This window comes from Schistocerca piceifrons, chromosome 2 (assembly GCF_021461385.2).
Source record: "Schistocerca piceifrons isolate TAMUIC-IGC-003096 chromosome 2, iqSchPice1.1, whole genome shotgun sequence".
In the NCBI taxonomy this organism is placed as follows: domain Eukaryota; kingdom Metazoa; phylum Arthropoda; class Insecta; order Orthoptera; family Acrididae; genus Schistocerca; species Schistocerca piceifrons.
The window spans coordinates 552,176,913-552,203,858 of record NC_060139.1 but is presented as its reverse complement, the minus strand read 5'-3'; the positions used below and the strand labels follow the sequence as shown (position 1 = coordinate 552,203,858).

At 44.7% G+C, this 26,946-nt stretch overlaps 1 protein-coding gene and 1 non-coding gene across 2 annotated transcripts in view; both read right to left on the bottom strand.

Moving 5' to 3' along the window:
- The window catches only part of LOC124777080, a 111,148-nt gene that overhangs the window by 56,022 nt on the left and 28,180 nt on the right, over positions 1-26,946 (bottom strand). The window contains exon 2 of the mRNA XM_047252359.1: positions 15,249-15,380. Within this exon, the coding sequence (XP_047108315.1) occupies positions 15,249-15,380 (132 nt within the window). The remainder of the gene's footprint in view (positions 1-15,248; positions 15,381-26,946) is intronic.
- On the bottom strand, positions 21,247-21,320 carry Trnat-ugu. The gene has a single exon. It is a non-coding gene; the product is annotated as a tRNA-Thr (tRNA).

The following is a 26,946-nucleotide window of genomic DNA, read 5'->3' as shown; positions in this document are numbered from 1 at the left end:
ATTTACAGATCTCCGCTTCAGTTTGTACTAATATTTATTCAAACCATGGCCAGTTTCGGGATATTAAAATCGCATCTTCAGGTGTATGAAATGATTGTATTTGGTAGTGGTTGGCGTTCCTACCGTGCGGCTGCCCGGCGGCGGACTGGAGCTCTTGCAGTGACTGAACCGACTGCCTGTTAAGTGTTACCAAATACAATAATTTCATACACATTCTAACACCGGATTTTAATATCTCGAAACGTGTCGAGGTTTGAATAAATATTAGTACAGTTGAAGAGGCTCTCCTTAAATTAAATCTCATGCATCTCAGTTGCGGATGCCCTATGTACCAAATCTTGTTTAGCCACTAATACATAAGTGAGAGACGTCACACAGATTAGTGGGCAGTTCTGCACAGAAGAGCCATAAAAACTGGTACAGTTGCCTAATATCGTGTAGGGCCCCCACGAGTACACAGAGTGCTGCAACACGACGTGGCATGGACTCGACGTGTGTCTGAAGTAGTGCTGGAGGGAACTGACACCATGAATCCTGCAGGGCTGTCGATAAATCCGTAAGAGTACGACGGGGTGGAGATCTCTTCTGAACAGCACGTTGCAAGGCATCGCAGATGTTCTCAATAATGTTCATGTCTGGGGAGTTTGGTGGCCAGCGGAAGTGTTTAAACCTAGAAGAGTGTTCCTGGACAACTTGTGTGGTATCGCATTGTCCTGCTGGAATTGCCCAAGTCCGTCAGAAAGCCAAATAGATATGAATGGATGCAGGTGATCAGACAGGAAGCTTACGTAGGTGCCACCTGTCAGAGTCGTATCTATATGTATCATGGATCCCATATAATTAAATTGCACCGCTCCACACAATTATAGAGCCTCCACAAACTTGAACAGTCCCCCGTTAGCCTGCAGGGTCCATGGATTCATGAGGTTGTCTTCATACCCTTACTCGCCCATCCGCTCGATACAATTTGAAACGAGACTCGTCCGACCAGGCAACATGTTTCCAGTCATCAACAGTCCAATTTCGGTGTTCACGGGCCCAAACAAGGCGTAAAACGTTGTGTCGTGAGTGATCAAAGGTACACGTTTGGGACCTCGGCTCCGAAAGCCAACATCGATGATGTTTCGTCGATTGGTTCCGACGCTGACTCTTAGTGATGCCCGAGCATTGAAATCTGCAGCAATTTGCGGATGGGTTGGACTTCTGTCACGTTGAACGATTCTCTTCAGTCGTCGTTGGTCCCGTTCCTGCATGATCTTTGTCCGGCCGCAGCGATGCGTAAGATTTGCGTTCAAACTCACTGAAATCTTGATAACCTGCCATTGTAGCAGCAGTAACCGATCTAACAACTGTACCAGACACGTATTGTCTAATGTAGGCGTTGCCGACCGCAACTTCGATTACATAACTCTGTATTTGAATACACATGCCTACACCAGTTCTTTGGTGATTCAGTATATATTAAAACTGCGGAAGCCTCAGTATGGTTTATGGTGGAGGGCACTTCTATTAGCTTTATTATTTTCACCATTCTCTCAGCCACTTGTCAGTGATGTGCAGGAAGAACGAATGGCGCTAAACTTCCTTATGTTTTGTTTTCCACTGTGGTAGTTTTGGGAGACAATCGTGGGATGAATTAATATACATTCCATCTCTTTTTAGAACACATACTCACGAAATTTCAACAGCAAACATTGCACGATACGCATCTCCTCCTTTGTAGCGACTACAATTGGAGTATCTTGAACGTCTCATAACGCTGAAATGTTTGCTGTACGGGCCCCTGTCGAATAACTGCCGCTGTTCGGGGCTTCTTTTCTATCTCTTCTGCTAATCCTACTTGGTAATGATCCCACACTGATATTTATCGTTAGGCAATCTATGCTGGTTGTTGTAAAGAAGGTTTCGTTCTACAGGAACGTCATAATGCGTGAGCATGAAACATGTTCCGTAATTCTGCAATACCGATATTGACGTTCAAGGTGGTCTTAATGGCTTGGTCAGTAGTCTCATGAAATAAAGGAAACGAGAGTTGCAATACCATTACTAGCCTTCAAAGTATTCGCAATAGCTAGAACACACTTCTGACACTGGTAAAACTGTTGGAAATGTTTATTGTCGAATCGCTCGAAGGACTGTGGTCACGCGCGCATTGTTAGATACCCACAAGGTGTGTGTGCTCAGCTTCCTCGTTCAGCACAAGTTGACTGACGCGTAGCACGCTCGCTGTTCTCACGATTTATCGCCGGCAGACTACTTCCTGTCTCCCCCTCTGAAAGGCTTACGCTTCGCAGACACTACTGGTGACAACGGTGCTTCCAGCAGTTCCACAATGAGCGTTTTCTGACAGTTTCTAGCAGCTGAACGACCGAAAAAAAAAATGGTTCAGGTGGCTCTAAGCACTTTGGGACTTAACATCTGAGGTCATCAGTCCCCTAGACGTAGATCTACTTAAACCTAACTGACCTAAGGACATCACACAGACCCATGCCCGAGGCAGGGTTGGAACCTGCGACCGTAGTAGTCGCGCGGTTCTGGACTGAAGCACCTAGAACCGCTCGGCCACAGCAGCCGGCTTGAACGACCGATGTCAGAAGTTTGTTGTATCTAATGGTGATCCAGCAAGGATATTTTGTTTGTAACTGTTGTTTCCTTTATTTTCTTAGACCAGTCACCGAACATTTCAAGCGAACCTTGCATAATTACGTGTATCATTTCGACGACCTTTCTAAAGCGCGAATGACCAATGTTCTTTTCTTTCCAATCGCTTGGTACATCTTCATCTGGATATAGACTCCTCAAGCCAACATACGGTACCCTGTACCACGACTAATAATTTCCTTTCCTGTTCCACTAGCAAACAGAGCGAGGGAAATACGACTATCTATATACCTTCGTATTAGCCCTAATTTCTGGTATCTTATTTCCGTGGTCCTTACGTGAAATGTTTGTTGGCAGCAGTAGAATCGTACGCCAATCAGTTTCAAACGCCGGCCGTCTAAGTTTTCTCTGGAGTGTTCCTCTAAAAGAGCTTCGCTCCTTCTCCAGGAATTGCCACCTGAGTTGCTGAAGGCTCTCCATAATAGTTGCGTATTGTTCAGATCTACCAGTAACGAAACTAGCAGCCCGCCTCTGAATTGCTTCGATGTCTTTCTTTAATCCTACCTGATACGGATACCAAACACTCGGAAAGTACCCTAGAGTAGGTTGCACTAGCGCGTTGCAGCCCACCCTGTCCTCGAGATAATTTATGTATGTAGTAAATAAAAGTGGTCCTGTCACACATCTAAGAGGCACTCCTGATGATGACCGTGTCTGATGAACACTCGCCTTCGATGATAACATACAAGTTTCTATTACTTAAGTCTTCGAGCCTAGGAACCTCTTCCATATGATCGTACTTTCATTAACAGTCTGCACTGGGGCACGGTGTCAAATGCCACCAGGATATCTAGAAATATGGAATCTGCCTGTTGTCCTTCATCCATAGTTCGCAGTATGTCGCGTTCGGAAAGGGCATGCCGAGTTTCGCAAGAGTGATACCTTCTAAAAGTATGCAGATTCGTGGCCCTGAGCTTCACGATCCCAAGGAAATTTATTGTATTCGAACTGAGAATACGTTCAAGGATACTGCAGCAGACCGATGTTAGGGATATTGGTCAGTAGTTCATCGGGTCCGTTCTTTTGCCCTTTTGATGTACAGGAGTCACCTGCTCTTTTCTCCTTTTGCTTGGAAGTTCGCCCTGGGCGAGAGATCCGCGATAAATTGAACATAGGTAAGTGGCCAGTGCCTCTCTGTAAAATCAACTTGGAAACCCATCCCGAGCTGATCACTAAATTCTTTTCAGCTCACTCAGTTTTTTTTTCTATGCTAGGGATGCCTATCACAAAGAAGCCCATTCGGGAGTCTATTCGATGGTCAAAGAATAGTAAGTTTTTACCATTTTTCTGCGTGAAAGATCAGTTAACCATGAAATTAACAACTTCGGCTTTCATTTTGCTATCTTTGACTGCGACATCAGACAGGTCAATGGGTGACTGGATGGAAGCCTAAGACCTGCTTAGCGATTTTACTAGAACCACAATTTTCTCGGGTTGTCTGCCTTATCTTTTGTTAAGGTATGCGGGTGCTAGTTGTGTGCTTTGCGCGCAGATCTTTTCAGAGACACCCGAATCTCTATTAATCTCTGCCTGTCTTTATTTGCGCGTTCTGTTTTGAACCCAGAGTGGAACAGTCTCTGCTTTCTGAGTATTTTGCTATTTTCTTTGTTAAACGATGGTCAGTCTTTTCTGTCCTTGTTCTATTTACTGGATTACTTGAACTAAGTGGTGTCAATTCATTGTCTGACTGAAACACGCATCTTTGTTTCAGCTACCTACATAATGCTGCTGATAGAAGGGCGAAAAGTTCTTTTGCAAAATGTCTATAGAATGTTCAAGGTGCCTCACCCGGTGCACATTTCAGTATTGACCGATTTCAGTCGATTTGCTATTCCATGAAAATCAAGCTCAATATTAACCATTTTGCTGCTCGAGCTATAGTTGAAAGAAAGAACCATGTCACGATTTTGCGTGGTGGAACGATTTCAAAATGCTGTATTCAGTATTTCGTCTCTCTCTCTCTCTCTCTCTCTCTCTCTCTCTCTCTCTCTCCTCTTCCATTTCGGTGGCGTTACGATCACTGAGTGAATGAATATATTTCGATCCGCTGACTTCAAGTAAGACCAAAGTGTCTTATTATTTATGAACACGTCCGTTGACAAAATTTTACTTCCGGAGTCATTGAACACATCACATATTGCTTTTCTTACGCTCATTTTCTCTTCTTTCCTCTTTTCTTTGTGACCTAGCCTGAGCTTATTCCCTTCAATCTTTGATGAAGCTCTATTTGCTTTCCTAGTAGCTTTATAACAAGGCTATTTTACCACAGCAGTTGTTTAACAACACGTCACAACCTAGCACGGCTAACGTGTATTGCACAATGCTTCTGAATGTCATCCGTTTTTGCTCCTCATCTTCGTCCTTTTGGTGTTAACTTCTAAACTACTTTGCCGATCATTTCCTTGTTACGTAAAACCGCCTCCCTACCTTTCTTCATACACTACTGGCCATTAAAATTGCTACACCAAGAAGAAATGCAGATGATAAACGCGTATTCATTGGACAAATATATTATACTAGAACTGACATGTGATATCATTTTCACACAAAATGGCTCTGAGCATTATGGGACTCAACTGCTGCGGTCATTAGTCCCCTAGAACTTAGAACTAGTTAAACCTAACTAACCTAAGCACATCACAAACATCCATGCCCGAGGCAGGATTCGAACCTGCGACCGTAGCGGTCTTGCGGTTCCAGACTGCAGCGCCTTTAACCGCACGGCCACTTCGGCCGGCCTCATTTTCACACAATTTGGGTGCATATATCCTGAGAAAACAGTACCCAGAACAACCACCTCGGGCCGTAATAACGGCCTTATACGCCTGGTCATTGAGTCAAACAGAGCTTGGATGGCGTATACTGGTACAGCTGCCCATGCAGCTTCAACACGATACCACAGTTCATCAGGAGTAGTGACTGGCGTATTGTGACGAGCCAGTTGCTCGGTCACCATTGACCACAGGTTTTCAGTTGGTGAGAGATCTGGAGAATGTGCTGGCCAGGACAGCAGTCGAACATTTTCTGTATCCAGAAAGGCCCGTACAGGACCTGCAACATGCGGTCTTGCATTATCCTGCTGAAATGTAAGGTATCGCAGGGATCATATGAAGGGTAGAGCAAATGGTCGTAACACATCTGAAATGTAACGTCCACTGTTCAGAGTGCGAACAAGAGGTGACCGAGACGTGTAACCAATGGCACCCCATATCATCACGCCAGGAGATACGCCAGTATGGCGATGACGAATACACGCTTCCAATGTTCGTTCACCGCGATGTCGCCAAACACGGATTCAACCTTCATGATGCTGTAAAAAGAATCTGGATTCATCCGAAAAAATGACGTTTTGCCATTCGTGCACCCAGGTTCGTCGTTGAGTACATCATCGCAGGCGCTCCTGTCTGTGATGCAGCGTGAAGGGTAACCACAGCTATGGTCTCCGAGCTGATAGTCCATGTGGCTGCAAACGTCGTCGAACCGTTCGTGCAGATGATTGTTGCCTTGCAAACGTCCCCATCTGTTGACTCAGGGATTGAGACGTGGCTGCACAATCCGTGACAGCCATGCGGATAAGATTCATGTCATCTCGACTGCTAGTGATACGATGCCGTTGGATTCCAGCACTGCGTTCCGTATGACCCTCCTGAACCCACCGATTCGATATTCCGCCAACAGTCATTGGATCTCGACCAACGCGAGCAGCAATGTCGCGATACGATAAACTGCAATCTCTATAGGCTACAATCCGACCTTTATCAAAGTCGGAAACGTGATTGTACGCATTTCTCCTCCTTACACTTGGTATCACAACAACGTTTCACCAGGCAACGCCTGTCAACTGCTGTTTGTGTATGAGAAATTAATTGGAAATTTTCCTCATGTCAGCACGTTGTAGATGTCGCCACCGGCGCCAACCTTGTGTGAATGCTCTGAAAAGCTAATCATTTGTATATCAGAGCATCTTCTTCCTGTAGGTTAGATTTCGCGTCTGTAGCACCTCATCTTCGTGGTGCAGCGGTTTTAATTGCCGGTAGTGTATTCCTTGTAACTCCTGGAGACAATGATGCTGTAGCAGCCTCAAAATCACTAATGCCCGTCTCCACATAAACTGATTCGGAAAGCTGCAGTCTGTTACTAGGAGGTCTTAAGAATGAGTTTCACGAAACGGTTATCTATCTGCTCGAAGTAATTTTCCTACAAATCGTACGAAACAAACTCACACGAATCTCTCTCCCAAGTACAATTTCTAATCACACAACACTGCCCTTTTACCGCTGGCAAATTTGCGGTATTTCCCTATTACAATGACATGGTTGGGAAAATAACTCGGCTGTTTTCCTTCTCTGAAGCGCTCTATCGCAATGGTTCTTCTTACAGATAGTTTTTAAAAGCGTCTGAGTACCATGTTTGGCCAACTTGTGATGCTTACCTTTACCCAGATTCTGATTGTGAGATAAACTAACTAGATACTATAGAGTTTTTTAGATTTCTGGGCAAAAGAGATCTCAACACAAGTTTTCTGGGTTGACAAAAAAAAAAATACAACATTCACAACCTCTGCTTATTGTAATTTAGCGTAAAACACGTGGTTCATGGGATGTCTATTAATGTAAATTCTAAGGTTAACCCAGTCCGTTGGCAGCTGGTGTGCTGAAAACTCATTGTTCGAGCAGTTCGCCGTTTAAAGCAGATAAAGGTTACATTAAGCAGAGTCAGAATCGCAGTGGTACCAAAAATGAGACACTCATGGTTATGATTTTACTGCGCTGAATATCGTAGTACTTCCTCACATGTTGTATCATCTGCGCCGCGCTAATATGGCCATTCTGCATGGCTATAGGTTCATACAGTAAATCGGGAAGATTTGAATGTGTTCTTTGGATAGGTTAGGTTCTAGGTTGGCAATATGTCCAATGGTTTTTCTGGTCAGCACAATGAGGACTGTGTCAGATATATTATTGTGATCCCAGTGCTAGTAGATGCAAGATAGAAAGTAGTTACAGCTATATCACAGACTGTTCAACTATCAATTAAACCGCTACCTCGGAGTTGAAACCTAGTCATTTCCTTCCTTCTGCCCTCGATATGCTACTCTATGAACGTCTGCTCGAGCCTTAGCACTTCATTCCTTACTTCCCATCCATTGTACATCAACCTCAGCGTTTATTGCTGACTGTTTAGTACGACGCACTCCTGCCTGGAGAACAGTACTCATATCGTCTCTACTCCTTGGTATGGCACCTGATAATGCTAAGAAATTTCTCATACATCTCTTAAATTTTTCACAAAGTTTTATATAGGCTCTCTCTTCCTCCCATTTAAGGCCTTATAATTGTGGAAAGTGATAGTATGTTCCTTCCATACACAACCTTGAAAGGTGACAGCCCACTGCTATCATACATTTCTGAGTTATATGCAGTCACGAAACGAGGCAGATAAATGTCCCAGTCGTTATGGATACTAATTATACACTCCTGGAAATTGAAATAAGAACACCGTGAATTCATTGTCCCAGGAAGGGGAAACTTTATTGACACATTCCTGGGGACAGATACATCACATGATCACACTGACAGAACCACAGGCACATAGACACAGGCAACAGAGCATGCACAATGTCGGCACTAGTACAGTGTATATCCACCTTTCGCAGCAATGCAGGCTGCTATTCTCCCATGGAGACGATCGTAGAGATGCTGGATGTAGTCCTGTGGAACGGCTTGCCATGCCATTTCCACCTGGCGCTTCAGTTGGACCAGCGTTCGTGCTGGACGTGCAGACCGCGTGAGACGACGCTTCATCCAGTCCCAAACATGCTCAATGGGGGACAGATCCGGAGATCTTGCTGGCCAGGGTAGTTGACTTACACCTTCTAGAGCACGTTGGGTGGCACGGGATACATGCGGACGTGCATTGTCCTGTTGGAACAGCAAGTTCCCTTGCCGGTCTAGGAATGGTAGAACGATGGGTTCGATGACGGTTTGGATGTACCGTGCGCTATTCAGTGTCCCCTCGACGATCACCAGTGGTGTACGGCCAGTGTAGGAGATCGCTCCCCACACCATGATGCCGGGTGTTGGCCCTGTGTGCCTCGGTCGTATGCAGTCCTGATTGTGGCGCTCACCTGCACGGCGCCAAACACGCATACCACCATCATTGGCACCAAGGCAGAAGCGATTCTCATCGCTGAAGACGACACGTCTCCATTCGTCCCTCCATTCACGCCTGTCGCGACACCACTGGAGGCGGGCTGCACGATGTTGGGGCGGGAGCGGAAGACGGCCTAACGGTGTGCGGGACCGTAGCCCAGCTTCATGGAGACGGTTGCGAATGTTCCTCGCCGATACCCCAGGAGCAACAGTGTCCCTAATTTGCTGGGAAGTGGCGGTGCGGTCCCCTACGGCACTGCGTAGGATCCTACGGTCTTGGCGTGCATCCGTGCGTCGCCGCGGTCCGGTCCCAGGTCGACGGGCACGTGCACCTTCCGCCGACCACTGGCGACAACATCGATGTACTGTGGAGACCTCACGCCCCACGTGTTGAGCAATTCGGCGGTACGTCCACCCGGCCTTCCGCATGCCCACTATACGCCCTCGCTCAAAGTCCGTCAACTGCACATACGGTTCACGTCCACGCTGTCGCGGCATGCTACCAGTGTTAAAGACTGCGATGGAGCTCCGTATGCCACGGCAAACTGGCTGACACTGACGGCGGCGGTGCACAAATGCTGCGCAGCTAGCGCCATTCGACGGCCAACACCGCGGTTCCTGGTGTGTCCGCTGTGCCGTGCGTGTGATCATTGCTTGTACAGCCCTCTCGCAGTGTCCGGAGCAAGTATGGTGGGTCTGACACACCGGTGTCAATGTGTTCTTTTTTCCATTTCCAGGAGTGTATAATGGCTTAACAGTTTACCAATGGTAATGTGAATGCACTTAGTTCTCCCATTCGTTTGTGGTTGCTGATGATTACTTCTGTGCTTCCAGATTTTCAGTAGGGGACATAATTCCTTCATTGATCTGCACATGAGGTTGGTACCTTGATCCTTAATTACTGTACAGAAAACACCAAACTTCAATAACTAGTTATTCACCATCGCTTGCAGTACTGTACTCCCTTACTTTGAATGGCAACCATTATCATGTAACAAAAAGGATAGTTCGGCGATATTTAACATGTAATGGTTATCCACCTGTGCTAGGTCCAATAGTCCCAAGATGTCCATCCCCGCCATTTCAGATGGATTGGCTGCCTCTCGTAATGCTTGAACTGGTACATGTTGATGGCTCAAATGGGTACGTGGTGCACATGGCATGCAGATCTTCACATACGAGTCATCATTCCATTTTTACACCCTGCACTAGCATCAGTCAGTTATCCTATGAACTCTTATCCTTCATCGTCTGCGTCCTAATAAGACAAGATTGTGCGCTTCTCCTAATGATTCTGCTTTTAGTACTGCAGGTACTACAATCCATGGCCCAGACTTCAATACTCTCACGTAGTAGCCCATTGTGCATAATTAACTGCGGCTCTGGTTTGATTAGCTGTCAGTCCCTGTCAGCAGCTTGTGCCTACTACCAATCTGTAAAGCTTCATCTCAGTGCTTGTACAACACCAGTCTTGCTGCTTAAACCATCTGCATTGTCATACTTCTTGCCTGGTTTGTAAAGTACCCCAAAATCGAATTTGCTTAATTTCAGTGCCTGTCAAGTCAACCAACTCAAAGGATCCTTCAACACTAATAGGCATTTTAATGCCACATGATCATTTACAACTCTGAATTTTCTGCAATACATGTAAGAATGAAAGTAAGAGATACCATATATTACACCCAACATTTTCTTCCCTGTGGGCCAGTAACTTCAGTCAGCTAACTTAACTGTCAGGATGCATAAGCTATTGGGAATTCTTTCTCATCTACTATCTGGTCTAAATGCATCTTATAGTCTGGTTTCTCATGCCACAGGACAGAAAAAATTATTCTTTGTAATTTGGAAATATTAAAGAACTAGTTGTTAGGGTCACCTTCTACTTCTCGATTGTGGGTTGACAGTCAGTTGCCTACTGGAATTTTACACATCTCCTTAATGCGTCAATGGTCTGGGAATGTTAACAAATCCCTCACAAAGTTTCAATAATAATTCAATAATCCTAAATCTGACTGTAATCGTTTTATAGTCTATAGTGGGAGAAGGTCAAACAGTGCACGTATCCATTTTAGGAAAAAGACACTACCTGATAATCAACGTAACGTCTATCACCTGCTGAATGTTAAACACTTCATATATCCATTGCACAATCTCTTCCAGTCTTTGGAAAAAAAATCATGTTATCTAAGCTGACCATACACTTATATAATTTCAACACTTTCGATACTCTATGTACCAATTTTTTGAATGTTGCCAGCACGTCGTTAAGCACAAGTGACATCTGTTGATATTTTTAGTGACCCCAGAGAATGGTAAACGCAGTCTTCCACCAGCCATCCGGTACCACTTCCAACATCTGGTAACCACGTTTTAAATACATTGTGGAAATGCACTTGCATTGACACAAGCTATTGTTTCTGTCATATTAAGTGTAGTATAGCATCCAAAACTGTTCTAGTAATTAAATAACGGTAACTGCAACACGGCCCGCGTTTTTTCGTGCCATCTGACGATGTTTTGAGTAAAATGACAACTACTACTCCCCAACGATTATTACTCTCTTCAATAATATCATTCCACTGCTTATTGATAAATTCGTCGATTACTGACTCTGAATGATGAAGTATTCTGTACAGCTGACTTGTCCCACATAATGATTCTGTGTCATGTTTTTGATGTCACTGGCAATGGTCCACTAGGATTGAACAAATATTTGAACCTTGTGAGAAGCTTCTCCAAAACTACTTTATCTTTTCGCTTCAAATGCAGTACTTTCTCACATAATGCAGATGTACTGCCATTTTGTATGTAGTAGGGTCCCACACTTCATCCCTTTCAAATTTGTTTGTGTTGAGAAAGTCCAACTTGGCTACTAATAACCCTTTTATCAAAACCACCTCACTGGTGCTGAAATTATCCTCATAAACCAGCACCATATTTTCTCCATTCACTTCCAACAAACATGCCACAATTCTTTGTATAAAACAATGCAATACATCCAGTTTGTCACTGTCTACCAAAGGCTCTACTATACTGAAAATATTAGTTGGTAGGTCTGGACATCCTCTAACTGTAGTACTAGCATATTACAGGAACAACTAATGAATCAATCGTTTCCCAGAAATTTCTGGCTGCTTCCTGATCCTCCACTTAAAATTACAGCGTTCTCAGTCTCAAAACACAGTCCTTGATATCTTCCAAGCATCTCCTGACTGTGTGAAATACAAAAATCTATGAAACAAGTGTTTATTTCGTGAGGACTCCTTAATTAAGGACAAGGAAGCCTACAATACATTTAGCTGCAGTGAAATATCTTTTAAATAGTAGAACAGTATCGATCACTGTGGAACAGTACGGAAGAACCGCTAAGCTGGAAGAAAATATATATGTGGAAACATCAAGTAGCTCGGAATTCGTGATGAGACGTAATTGGCGAACTCACGGAAAGGTGTGAATTAACGTGACCTATGTAAATTCAGAGATGGTAGAGTTGAAAATTTTACACAGCAACGTAGAATAACTGGGGTGTTTCAAAAGCTGTAAAGAAGTGTCCATGTATTTAATGTCGCTTGAGCGCCATTGGTGAGAAGACGAAAACACAGTCTACCACAATATTACTGAGGCGTTCGTGACCACTTGTCGTCATATCACCTCCGAATCTTCGGCGGACGCTTTTAAATTATTTTTCTGACATTTCTTCTGCACTGGTTGCTGGCATTGTCACATAATTTCCGTCACCAGCAATGGAGGATGAATCTTTACCAATACTAGTAACTACTGCTGATGAAACATCATGAAAATCGTTGAACAAACGTCAGTCAAAAGTCCCAAGACGGAAATCAACAAGTGATGTACCGTCTGCTTTCCGGTATCCTTTATTGAAAGCCACGCTAATTTACAGCTCCGAAGACACTTGAGAAAATGTTCTATCACAGTATTTTCTAATAAAACTACAAATACATATTAAGTGGATGAGTATCAAAAATAAATTAACAAAAGATAAATATATCCTCGTTTACAAACGAAATGAGAAGTATCAGGGACTTGTACTAAAGAAATATAACAGTAATAGCATAAAAACGCAATTCCAAACTAAAATAATGAGGATGGAATAACATCTCTTAAAACAAAATATTATAAAAGTGTCTCATTTTCTGAAATTCTGATTGTCAGTCTATTCTTTGCGAAACAGGTTGCCAGTACCTGTCCTGCTGAATGTAAATCTTATATGAGTTTTCTGTCTAAACGATATTGTCATAGGTTTATACGGACAAATATCAGACCAAACACAAAAGTAAGGGAAATTAATAAAGAATGAAATTAGACGAATTTACTGGGCTGCAACAACGAGTTTGTGATAAAGAGACGCTGTGTGATTAGGGAACTAAACTCCTGCCCCACCATCTCTTGCATCTATGAAAACTATTTGCCTCAGCCACAAATAAAGAGTAGGACACAACAGTTTACCTATTTGAGGCATACTTGTCATGCACACATTCTACATCGTCGGCGCTCATTTGAATTTTGTTAAATAGAGTCGGAATTTTTCAGTATCCTCAACTAAAGTAGTCTTTTATGTGTTTTGCGTATCCAAAACACCTTTTACTTGAAGGACAAGATCACGGAGTTTCGTATCTCAGATGACAGTTCTCAATGTGAAGACTATGGCGTCGTAGTGGAGATCCGTAGTGGTCACACCAAGGCTCCGTCCGAAGAGTTCAGTCCATAGTAGTAGCAAAGTTGCGCTGTTTAAGCACTGCACACAGTTCTGGAAATGTATGCAGCCGAATCCATATGCGTACCCGTGACATGATAGGTAACCAGTATCGTAAACCAAAGTACAGTCCGAATCAGAGTCCTAAGTAACACACAAGAGTGGTAGTAGCGGCTTCATAGTGAAAACAGCACAGTGACGTACAGTAGAAATCTTTCACACCACTACCAAGCTGTGACACTGAAGCGAGCCCCGACGGTTAACTCTGGATATCGTACGATTTCTTGTGGTCTGCTGGCCAGATCATTTCCCATACTTCTATTCACTGCACACTTCGAAGTGAGGAAATTTAGAAGAACACCTACTGACTTATCATGAATAGCAAATATATCTATGTAAACAAACCAATCTCCTAAAACTTGTAAACGTAAGACTTCTGTTATTAAATGAGTTGTGACCGAAAAAGTGAAACTGGACAATCAGGCTGTGTATTAGCCTATGTATTTCCTACAGGATGCGTTTCAGTTGTCTTCGTCATTTTCAATTGCAGGAAAAATCGTGGGTTCATTCGTAAGTAAATTGGAATTCTTGTAGCAACTAGTGTGTTCCTGAGCAGGAGGGGGAGTACTCTGCCATGAAAAATTACTAGTGATCGTTGCATTTCCATTCATCAATTAATGATCGTATAAGATTTGTTTCACCTGAAAATATGAGTCTTCCGTAGATGAACGCTCACTGGAACCTTTAAGAATACACTGGTCGGTTTGAAGCGCTGCAGGACGTGTAGAATTTCCACCAAACTGTCCCGTGGCCCAACGCTGCTGACGTATTTCATGGAAGGGTCGTGTTGTTTATGTGTGAGTCGGTTATATGGAAGCAGCGCCGACAAGGAGGCGTGAAAGGATGGCACTATTGTGTATGGATGGGCGTATGACAGCAGCTTTAAAGAGGTTTCCCCGATATACTGACCAGCTCGCTTACAAGGAATGGTGCACCACCCGCAGCCATGTAAGAGCAGTGATCGTACAAAAATTCTAACCGATAGGGAATAGAGACAAGTATCGCTCCTCGTCAATAACAATCGGTTTCAAAAGCGACAGAAATTGTTGTCTTTGAATACATGCCCATATCAAACAGTTTCCGAGAAAAGGGAACCGCATGGAAGGAACATTTGGGAGTCGGGAACAATGCAAAAGGCCACTTCTCACAGCAACATATTAAGCTGCACATCTTCACTGCGGCAACTAACAAACTGCACAGTAGTAGACTGGCGGCACGCAGTGAGTCCGAAGAACCGCGATCTTACATCTTTTCAGTTGCTGCAAAGGCCTTGACTACACCTACACCTACACCCTAATTAGACGTTTGAACTGCAGTGTGAAGAGGGTGTAGTCCAGGCCCGAGGTGGTTGCCTGATGTTTTTGAATGTGTTTTCCTTAATATGACTTGCGTCCGGTCATTCAAATTACTGCGTACGTTGGGCAGGATGTTTATTTCAACATTCTCGGTGACCAAGAGGCGCTGTTTCCATCGTATTCCTGGATGGCTAATGTGATCATATGAGTCTATCATTAACGGAATTGCTTAAAATTAGTTTTCAACAATCGTGACATCAACGAAGGAGCACATGGAGAAGGTAGAGCAACACCCCTAAACTAACTCTAACATTGCATTTTGGCTTAAAGATACGTGTAATCTGAAGAGCTGGCACGTCCACTCACCGACGTGTGTGATCTTGCCGCAGAGCTGCTCAGGGCGAGAGCAGTTGACGAGATTGGCCAGCTCAGGGGAGAACGGGTCCCCGCAGCTGGCGTTTCCCTTGGAGTTGCAGTAGTAGCAGCGCAGCGCCCATCCTGTAACACCCCAACGACAGCTCGTGCCTAATAACCAGCTGACACTCAGTTTGACACATTTTAAAACAGCTCCCAACTAACAATTTCACTTAAAATGGCTACAGCAATAGGCACGTAACTTCAGTGAATCCAAGAAAACTGGCCGGCCGGAGTGGCCGTGCGGTTCTAGGCGCGACAGTCTGGAGCCGAGCGACCGCTACGGTCGCAGGTTCGAATCCTGCCTCGTGCATGGATGTGTGTGATGTCCTTAGGTTAGTTAGGTTTAATTAGTTCCAAGTTCTAGGCGACTGATGACCTCAGAAGTTAAGTCGCATAGTGCTCAGAGCCATTTGGGATTTATTCTTAGGCAACAACCGTTGTTGGGTTAAGAACCACGTAACTAACATACGTCAGGAGATATTACGTCATAAACGCACCGAGGTGTGAAAAACTTTCGCATTGTCCATGACGTTCAAATTTATTGCTTCTTTACTACTAATTCTATTTTCATCACGATTCACGGACACTGTCCACATATGCCGCTGAACATACCTGCAAAATTATATCATTGTATGACACATAGATCAGGAGATATGACGTATAAACTGCCGCATCATGTTTGATGTTTAAATTTATTACTTCTTTTCTACTAGTTCTGTTTCCAACACATTTTGCAGGCAAATATCCACATATGCCGCTGAATATACCTACTCCAATACATCACTGTACGACACATAATTAAAGAGATGCGACGTTATAAACACCGAGATGCGTCAAAAATTGCATGCAGTATTAATGTACACTCCTGGAAATTGAAATAAGAACACCGTGAATTCATTGTCCCAGGAAGGGGAAACTTTATTGACACATTCCTGGGGTCAGATACATCACATGATCACACTGACAGAACCACAGGCACATAGACACAGGCAACAGAGCATGCACAATGTCGGCACTAGTACAGTGTATATCCACCTTTCGCAGCAATGCAGGCTGCTATTCTCCCATGGAGACGATCGTAGAGATGCTGGATGTAGTCCTGTGGAACGGCTTGCCATGCCATTTCCACCTGGCGCCTCAGTTGGACCAGCGTTCGTGCTGGACGTGCAGACCGCGTGAGACGACGCTTCATCCAGTCCCAAACATGCTCAATGGGGGACAGATCCGGAGATTTTGCTGGCCAGGGTAGTTGACTTACACCTTCTAGAGCACGTTGGGTGGCACGGGATACATGCGGACGTGCATTGTCCTGTTGGAACAGCAAGTTCCCTTGCCGGTCTAGGAATGGTAGAACGATGGGTTCGATGACGGTTTGGATGTACCGTGCACTATTCAGTGTCCCCTCGACGATCACCAGTGGTGTACGGCCAGTGTAGAAGATCGCTCCCCACACCATGATGCCGGGTGTTGGCCCTGTGTGCCTCGGTCGTATGCAGTCCTGATTGTGGCGCTCACCTGCACGGCGCCAAACACGCATACCACCATCATTGGCACCAAGGCAGAAGCGATTCTCATCGCTGAAGACGACACGTCTCCATTCGTCCCTCCATTCACGCCTGTCGCGACACCACTGGAGGCGGGCTGCACGATGTTGGGGCGTGAGCGGAAGACGGCCTAACGGTGTGCGGGATCGTAGCCCAGCTTCATGGAGACGGTTGCGAATGGTCCTCGCCGATACCCCAGGAGCAACAGTGTCCCTAATTTGCTGGGAAGTGGCGGTGCGGTCCCCTACGGCACTGCGTAGGATCCTACGGTCTTGGCGTGCATCCGTGCGTCGCTGCGGTCCGGTCCCAGGTCGACGGGCACGTGCACCTTCCGCCGACCACTGGCGACAACATCGATGTACTGTGGAGACCTCACGCCCCACGTGTTGAGCAATTCGGCGGTACGTCCACCCGGCCTTCCGCATGCCCACTATACGCCCTCGCTCAAAGTCCGTCAACTGCACATACGGTTCACGTCCACGCTGTCGCGGCATGCTACCAGTGTTAAAGACTGCGATGGAGCTCCGTATGCCACGGCAAACTGGCTGACACTGACGGCGGTGGTGCACAAATGCTGCGCAGCTAGCGCCATTCGACGGCCAACACCGCGGTTCCTGGTGTGTCCGCTGTGCCGTGCGTGTGATCATTGCTTGTACAGCCCTCTCGCAGTGTCCGGAGCAAGTATGGTGGGTCTGACACACCGGTGTCAATGTGTTCTTTTTTCCATTTCCAGGAGTGTATTTATTCTTTACTCCTAAGGTCCTCGTACAGTCGAGTCAAATTAAGAAAATCACTGACTCTTTGTAGTGCTTTTGACAGCTTAGAACTGCAAAGCGCGAACAGCTGTAGGCGAAAACACCAGCCATCTATAGAATTAGGGAGGCCTTACCTTAGTGACGTTTACAATATCGCTTCACTCAGCGTACACACACTGCCTGGGGTCATGTATCTTAATTTGGACACTTTGCTAACACATTTGTACATTATGCATATTTCTTTCCGCAACTGTTTCATAATTTCAAAGGTGTTTCCATAAACACGTTTGAATGAAATTTTTTCAAGTCTTCAGTACAAAAAAATTCATTTTTTTGTTTTCATTTCTGATTAACAACCGGCAAAATGAATACCCTGGCAATGCAGAGTTTGTATGGTAGTGCTGTAATGCGTCTTATAACGCCACAACCTTAGCAATGCTAGTCACGCATCGGAACGCACAAATGTTTCTTCGCGAGAGGTCACAAACAGACGAAAAAACCCTAGATAATTAAAAATCAATACATATCATTAAAGTTTACGGACACATTTGTAATCATTGTAGAACTTGTTACTGCGTTACTAAGTTTACTTCAAGTCCTCCAAACATCAAATGCAAATTTGCCAATGATTAAAGCTCAGACGGCGGAGACCGTAACATATTCCTGAAATAGTGAGGAACAGTGAGGGGAAGTCTAAATTTGGATGCTATCATTCTTAATTGATTTGACTATTTGCTTAAGAAGGCAACGACTGTTAAATTCAGTAAGAAATCCAAACGACTCTTCCTCTTCGTGGAGGAGTCACAGAGCTAGAAACACTGTTGCAGTTAAGAAAGAATGAGAAGCCTCTGTGTACGAAAGATGTTGTATAGTTGTATGTGCTGCAAATCCCGGCCAGTAAACCGTGACTATTGCCACATCTCCCCTCCCCCACTAAAGATGGCACTATACAAGGAAACTAAGTTGACACTCGGCGCGATGGCTGATGGGAGCGACCGTAAAGATATTTACCATTCAAAGTCGCTCCCATCAGCCGCCGTGCCGAGTGTCAACTTAGTTTGCGCGTGGAGTACTACTCATAAGAATTCAAAGTGCAGCCGCTCCATCCTCAGTTTGTCAGCTGCTTTTGGGACCAACAATTGCAGCTAGACGACTCCCACGAGCCCGCGATATTCTCTCCGCATTTACCACTTCGAGTCAGGTGAAAGTTCGTCTGTTTATTGTTTTGAGTAAGAGACAGAAATCTGAGATAGAAATATCGGTCGATCATAGGCATCACCGTTTGGAAACGGATAATGTAGCTACACTCTGCTGTTTGCAGTGAGACGACAGCGTCCCCCCTGTGGTAAGCCATCATCGAAACCACCCCGTTTTGTTGCCTTAGCCGCTGCCTCATGGGTTCAGCTCTCTCTGTAATGTGTTAAGCATCTCCTCACAAGAATTCAGTACTATACAGCACTTTAAAATCATTGGTTTGTTTAAGGTCTTTGGATAATTTTATATGCTGACTTCTGCGTTCATTGATTACTGGGTCTGTATGTCTGTAGCTTACCTTTCCAGTGAAACCTGGTCTCGCCTGTATGATTGCAAATTCTGGGAGAGAGCTCGTATGATACATCACATTAAACATTAATCTGTTTTAATTATAGTTGTTTACCCTGTCCAGTTTTCCCAGTCTCCTTATTAACTGGGGTCTCCTGAAACCTGTAATGATGTAGGTTGCGTTCCATGGTAGGGACTGAGTTATATCTCCATTAAATTCCCGGCAATTTGCAAATTTCCACCCCAAGAGGCTGATTAATTTGCTACGGCCTGAGAACTCTGTGGCGAACCGTTTAAGACCGGCAGACGAAGGTGATCACGTCAGACAATCTTTTAAAACAGTTCCTCTTCCAGGCTGTTAAGGCTAAGGGATGTCTACCGGCCGCTGTGTCGTTCTCTACTTTACTTCTACTTCCGTCTTGCGGATGTGGTCAGCACACCGCACTTCCGGCCGTTTTGCCGACTTTCCAGATCCCGGAGCTGCTACTGCTCTATGATGCAGCCCCTCATTTGACCTCACGAGGTCGATTGCACTTCGTACCATCCCCCGATACAAGTAAAAATCCTTGACAGATCCTGGAATCGAGGTCAGGTCCTTTGAGAAGTAGCCATCTATGCTGTCCATTCAGCTACGGAGGCAGACTACGGCAGACAATAGAACAATCATTTATTCTGCAGGTAATAACCTGCTATTGTGAAGTTTCGTTTGTTCTTATTAAGCAGGTAGCAATTTATTTTTGTACTTTTACTAACCAAAAAAACTGGTTTCACTTTTGCGATAGTCTAGGGGCAAGAACTTTCAAATAAAGAAAACTAAAACATAGTTCTCTAATCTGATTAAGGCTATAAACGTTTTACATTTTCATCAGATTAGTTCCTATTTTACCTTCAGCTTGCCAGTATTTCCTTTCTATCCCTTCCATATCCCATGTAGGCTCTTCCACCTATAGTGGGATTAGTATCCTTGAGGCAGCCACGATCATAAGATAACATAAGGGAGGGAAGTTCAGCGCGCTATCTGTCTATAAATCGCGGATTATGTTCTGTGTGTTAGCGAATATGTGTAATTAAATTATCATCTTATTAAAGCTCTATTTGCGGGCATAGTGCGTTGCGACCGAAGTACTAAGGATATTCGTTTATTAAGGTCCGATCGGTCGCTAATTGGAAACCACGGTGAAAATTCGATGACGCTTTGCACAGTTGTGTTCGACAGTGTCTCTAGTACGTCCATAGAACGCTTTATCTCGCTCTTTTCAGTTCTGAGCCCACAGCGAGGACGTAAGGATGCCTAGAAAGAATTATCCCCCACCAACTACGAGTGCCTGCTGAGTCATTTCACCTATTTCATGCAGCCCACATAACATACGAGTAAATGGCATGCACTTACTGCCTCGTGACAATTCTTGGCCGCACTCTGCAGCGGCAATAAAAATGCTCATGCAGCCTTTCCAATGGGAACCGTTTTATCACCCACCATACATTCGGGACGTGGCTCCCTCTGATTTTCCTCTTTCATCACATGAACCGCTGGCTATGAAGAATGCCCAGTCAGCGAGATGCAGGTCAGCGTAGAGAATCGGAAGAAAGCACAAGCCGCAGCCTTTTATGCCGAGGATTGGTTGGTTGATTCGGGGGAGTTGACGAAACAGCGAGATCATTGATCCCGTTACATTAGGGAAGGATGGGAAAGGAAGTAGGCTGTACCATTTCAAAGGCACCATCCCGGAATTTGTCGGAAGCGATTTACGGAAATCATAGAAAACCTACATCAGGATGGCCGGAAGCGGCTTTGAACCGTCCTCCTCCCGAGTGCGAGTCCAGTGTGCTTACCATTGCGCCATCTCGCTTGGTATGCCGAGGGTATTGGAACTCTGGTAGAACGCTATGACGAATGTGTAAACTGGAGTGGCGACTATGCCGAGAGGTTTCTGGAAAGTGTACCTACTATTATATACTAAGATGGCATTTGCTCTTTCGCACATTTCCGAAAGAACAGATACCATCGGTGACCATGCAGCTCGTTTGAATGAAATTACAATGAAATGAACACCGTTAGCTGCTTCCAGGCGTTGACATACGTCAACGGGGACAGATGAAAATGTGTGCCCCGCCCGGGACTCGAACCCGGGATCTCCTGCTTACATGGCAGACGCTCTATCCATCTGAGCCACCGAGGACACAGAGGATAGCGCGACTGCAGGGATTTATCTCTGGCACGCCTCCCGTGAAACCCACATTCTTAACGTATTGTCCAGCATTACATTCGTAGTGCCCACGCTCATTATACTCATTACTCGCGGCGCGTTGCCGATTCCCGTAAGAGTTCGGGCATGGTCACCGATGGTATCTGTTCTTTCGGACATGTCCGAAAGAGCAGATACCATCTTAGTATATAATAGTTAAAGCTCACCGGCCACTTGACCGTCTTCTTCTTCAGTGCGAATGCACAAACAGCCCCCGAACTCTTACGGGAATCGGCAACCTGCCGCGAGTAATGAGTATAATTGCTAAAAAATGGTTCAAATGGCTCTGAGCACTAGAACTACTTAAACCTAACTAACCTAAGGACATCACACACGTCCATGCCCGAGGCAGGATTCGAATCTGCGACCGTAGCAGTCACGCGGCTTCGGACTGAGCGCCTAGAACCGCTAGACCACCGCGACCGGCGAGTATAATGGGCGGGGGCACCACGAATGTAGTGCGGGACAATACGTTGAGAATGTGGGTTTCACGGGAGGCGTGCCAGAGATAAATCCCTGCAGTCGCGCTATCCTCTGTGTCCTCGGTGGCTCAGATGGATAGAGCGTCTGCCATGTAAGCAGAAGATCACGGGTTCGAGTCCCGGTCGGAGCACACATTTTCATCTGTCCCCGTTGACGTATGTCAACGCCTGTAAGCAGCTAACGGTGTTCAGTGTGCCTAACTGTTGCAAACAAAGCATTTCTGGTTTCCATTTCGCGACCAATCGGATTTTATTCATAGGAACACCCTCGTATACCATAGTAAATTTAAACGATTCAAAGTGTCCTCGGTGGCTCAGATGGATAGAGCGTCTGCCATGTAAGCAGAAGATCACGGGTTCGAGTCCCGGTCGGAGCACACATTTTCATCTGTCCCCGTTGACGTATGTCAACGCCTGTAAGCAGCTAACGGTGTTCAGTGTGCCTAACTGTTGCAAACAAAGCATTTCTGGTTTCCATTTCGCGACCAATCGGATTTTAATCATAGGAACACCCTCGTATACCATAGTAAATTTAAACGATTCAAAGTGTTCGAAGAAACGTACGTAAAGATTGATCTGGTGATGTCAACAGCCGAAACTAACCACTAGATTCCTGTCTTGACATTATAATGAAAAAAAGATGACTTTTTCTTGCGAAACATTATTGACTAAATCCTGAGAGCCAGTGTTCGAGGGAGATTTCCAACAGTTCAGCTGCCCATGTGTCTTACTCAGTGATTTCTGAATGTAAAGTTTTAGTGCAGGGCCGGCGTTAGTGGTGGCTAAGCCGGGTGCAAGTGCCCTGGGCTGGGGCGTGCCTACTACGCTGAAGCGCCAAACAAACTGGTATAGGTACGCTTATTCAAACACAGAGATACGTAAACAGGCACAATATGTAGCTGCGGTCGACAACGCCTATATACGACAACAAGTGTCTGGCACAGTTGTTACATCGGTTACTGCTGCTATGAAGGCATATTTTCAAGATTTAAGTGAGTTTAAATGTGGTGCTATAATCGGCGATGGGACACAGAATCTCCGAAGGAGCGAATAAGTGGGGATTTTCCCGTACAATCATTTCACGACTGTACCATGAATATCACGAATCCGGTAAAACATCAAATCTCCTACATCGCAGTAGCCGGAAAAAGGATCCTGAAAGAACGGGATCAACGACGACTGACAACAATCTTACAGCATGACAGAAGTGCAACCCTTCCGCAAATTGCTACAGATTTCAGTGCTGCGCCATCAACAAGTGTCAGGGTGTGAACCATTCGACGAAACATCATCGATATGGGCTTTCGGAGCCGAAGGCCGACTCGTATACCCTTGACGACTGGCTGCACAACACAAAGCTTTACGCCTCTACTGGACCCGTCAACACTGAAATTGGACTGTTGACGACTGGAAACGTGTTGCCTGGTCGGAGGAGTCTCTTTTCAAATTCAGTAGAGCGGATGGACGCTTACCAGTATGGAGACAACCTCATGAATTCATGGACACTTCATGTCAGCAGGGGACTGTTCAAGCCGGTGGAGGCTCTGTAAATGTGTGGGGCGTGTGCAGTTGGAGTGATACGGGAACCACTGATACGTCTAGATACAACTCTGACAGGTGACACGTACGTAAGGGTCCTATCTGATCACCTGAATCCATTCATGTCCATTGTGCTTTCCGAAGGACTTGGGCAATTCCAGCAGGACAATGCGACACCCTATACGTGTAGAATTGCCACAGTGTGGCTCCAGGTACACTCTTATGAGTGTAAACACTTCCACTGGCTACATAAATTCCCCAGACATGAATATTAATGAGCATATGTGGAATGGCTTGCAACGTGCTGTTTAGAAGAGATCTCCACCCCCTCGTACGCTTATGGATTTATGGACAGCCCTGAAGGATTCATGGTGTCATTTCCCTTCAGCACTACTTCAGACGTTAGGCGAGTCCATACAACGTCGTGTTGTGGCACTTCTGCGTGCTCACGGGAGGCCTACACGATATTAGACAGGTGTACGAGTTTCTGTGGCTCTTCTGTGTAAATAGAAATGGAACGCAAGTTTCAAAATCTGCACGTATGATTCTGAATAAAAGGCGTGAGCGCTGCAGTACCAGTCTGAATCCGCGGGATATTTAACTAGCTATTAAATTAATGCAAAATACTACAGCTATACATAAATGTCACGACCAATCCATCAGACACCGCAGAGCAATAAATATTATTTTTACATATACGCAAGTATTGTAATGTTTTTGGTCGAATTTTAATTTCCGTAACTGATATCAGATTTTAGTCGAAGTATAAGAGTTTTTTAAAAATCAAAGTAAGTAAAATGGTATAATTATGAAAGAAGTTTATTTCTAGCCATATCGAACATGTATGTTATGTAATACGTTCAAGTATTCATTTACGGATCTTAAAAACCTCGCCCCTGGCCAAGTTCTGGTTTCGCATAGTGACTTAGCTAAAGCGCTTGTTTTGAAACTTCTAAAATATTTTGATTACTTTCATATTAAAATAATGTAAGTATTAATGCAGATTAATTAGTGAAAGAGACAAGTGTCTTAAAACGAATTTTGAGTCGGGTAGCTTTCCGCAATGGTAACACCGGTTCCCGCCAAATCACCGACGTTAAGGGCTGTCGGCCTTGGATGAGTGACCGTCCGGGCAGCCGAGCGCTATTGGCAAGCGGGGTGCACTCAACGTTTGTGAGGCCAATTGAGGAGCTACTTTATAAGGAAGTAGCGTCTCCTGTCACGAAGACTGACAACGGCCAGGAGAGAGGTCTGCTGACCATATGCCCCTCCGCATACGCATCCTGTGACGCCTGTGGACTGAGGATAACACAGCGGTCGGTCGGTGTCGTTGGCCCTTCAAGGCCTGTTCGGGCGGAATTTAGGTTAGTTTCAGCTTTCAATTTACGTCCGGATAAAAATTTAATTAATTGACATCTATAGTTTTTCTATTTCATATCTTCTTCTTTTCATTTCAAAATGGTGTTCGCCTTTTACAGAATTAGGACGATATCGTGGACAAAAATACTTATGTTTCATTCATTTTAAAACGGTTTACGCTTTCACTTTCATTTGGCCAGTTGAGCTTCTTTCGGTTAGCGTCTGATATGAGCCACAAGTTTTGTGAAGCCGATATTACAGCAATGAATTTGCTGTCTTCGTGCGAATGTTTACATGCGAAACTTAATCTGTTTTCTTTTGTATTGCGGTTTATCATTACTCATTAGTCATAAGTAGTACTCATTAGTCATAAGCAGTACTCAGATGTCAGTCGAGCTGAATAGCCTGCTGCACGCTCTACGTTATTCTGTGGTTGTGTAGCACGTTACGTATTTGTATCGTTGCATCACACAGTTTTAAGACTTAACAGATTACCCGAATGGAAAAAAAGCGTTACAGTGCTTCATCAGGTTATCAAAAAGGAGAAGGTAAGACCGAAAAACTCAGTGCTGCGAAAAAGGGACATATATTGGTCCCTCTGCGACACTCGCTAAACCAATAGTGTCGGGGGAGTCAGAAGGACGTGCAGATGACTGAGGATCCCTAATTGTTAGTTAATAGGATCAGGATTCACAGAGACGAGATTCGTCGTTAGATAGGTCCACTTATACCTGATTAAGGTTGTTGTGTTGTAGGTACTTAAGAACGAACCGCTTGTTCAAAAATTATTGCCATTTTTCAATTTTTTTTCTTCTAGACCCCAAAGAGAGATGTTCGAAAACAAAATAGTGGATCGTCCTTTCAAGAGCTATCGGAAAAAGGGATAGTCTGCGTGGACAGATTCCTCCATTTGCTAAGCATTTGCCTGGATTACAAAAGGCTTTTGGCTATGACTGCGGAGGCTTCTATTCAACTAATGGACATTCAGAAGTATTTGAAATCATTTCATTGTGTCTTTATGTCTTCAATTTACCGTAGGTATTAGCTGCAATAAACTCACATTACATTGGGCTTCAGGCGAGGAAAGCCACAGTAGAAGTTGAAAGTGCCAATATTAAGATTTCACTGGAAGAACTAAATAAATTGAGAAATGGTTCGGATACTATTTAGGCAGACAGTTGCGAACCAACAGAAAATATTGGAATATCACCACACTAGAATGTAACGATTGGCGGCACAGGTGAACCGAAAGACAAAAGAAAACGTTTTGCAACAGAAGATTTGATCCTGCACGCAAACGACAGTTTGAAACGAAATGTTTTCAATGTGAGTCTAGATACAGTTGTATAAAACTCAACTACACTGACGGAAAAAAACTGCAACACCAAAAAACAATTGTTGTAGAGCAATGAAATTTCGTGAATACTTTTGTCTAGGCAATCTATTTAAGTGATTAAATTGTCAGATCACAGATTTATGGAGGTGTGAGATAAGACATTGCAAACGTGAAATGCTGGTACATTAATACCTGGTGTAACTGACAGAATTTTGCGTCTCCTCAAGCATGAAAACGTGCGTGCATTTTGTCGGACAGGTGCCGGATGTCAGTTTGTAGGATTGACTTCCATGCCAGTTGCACTTAGTAGTCAATACAGGGGCAGTTAATGCTGTTCGTGGCTAACTCTGGAACTGTCGTCCGATAATTTCCCATACGAGCTCAACTGGAGACTGATTCGTGAGCAAGCAGAGGAAGACAACTTGTCGACACTCTCTAGAGCTTGTTGGATTCCAACAGCGTTATGTGGTCGAGCGTTATCCTGTCGGAAAACACCCCCTTGAATGCTGTTCATGAATGGTAGTGCAACAGGTCAAAACACCAGATTGAGGTACAAATTTGCACTCGGGTTGCGTGGAATAATCGCGAGAGTGCCCCTGCCGTCGTGCAAAATGGAACCCCAGACCAGAACTCCGGGTGTAGGTCAGTGTATCTACCACGCAGACACGTTAGAAGCAAGATTATTGGGCTTTCCGTCGTATGAAAGCTGCGAGTACCCTTGGAAAGGCATTCACCTAGCTGTGTATTAAATGATCAACTTATGAGATGAGACCTATTCTTTGAAAGAGATTTGTTTTTACATAATTTACGTTACTGTAAAGACGCGAATCTAGCGCGAACGCTG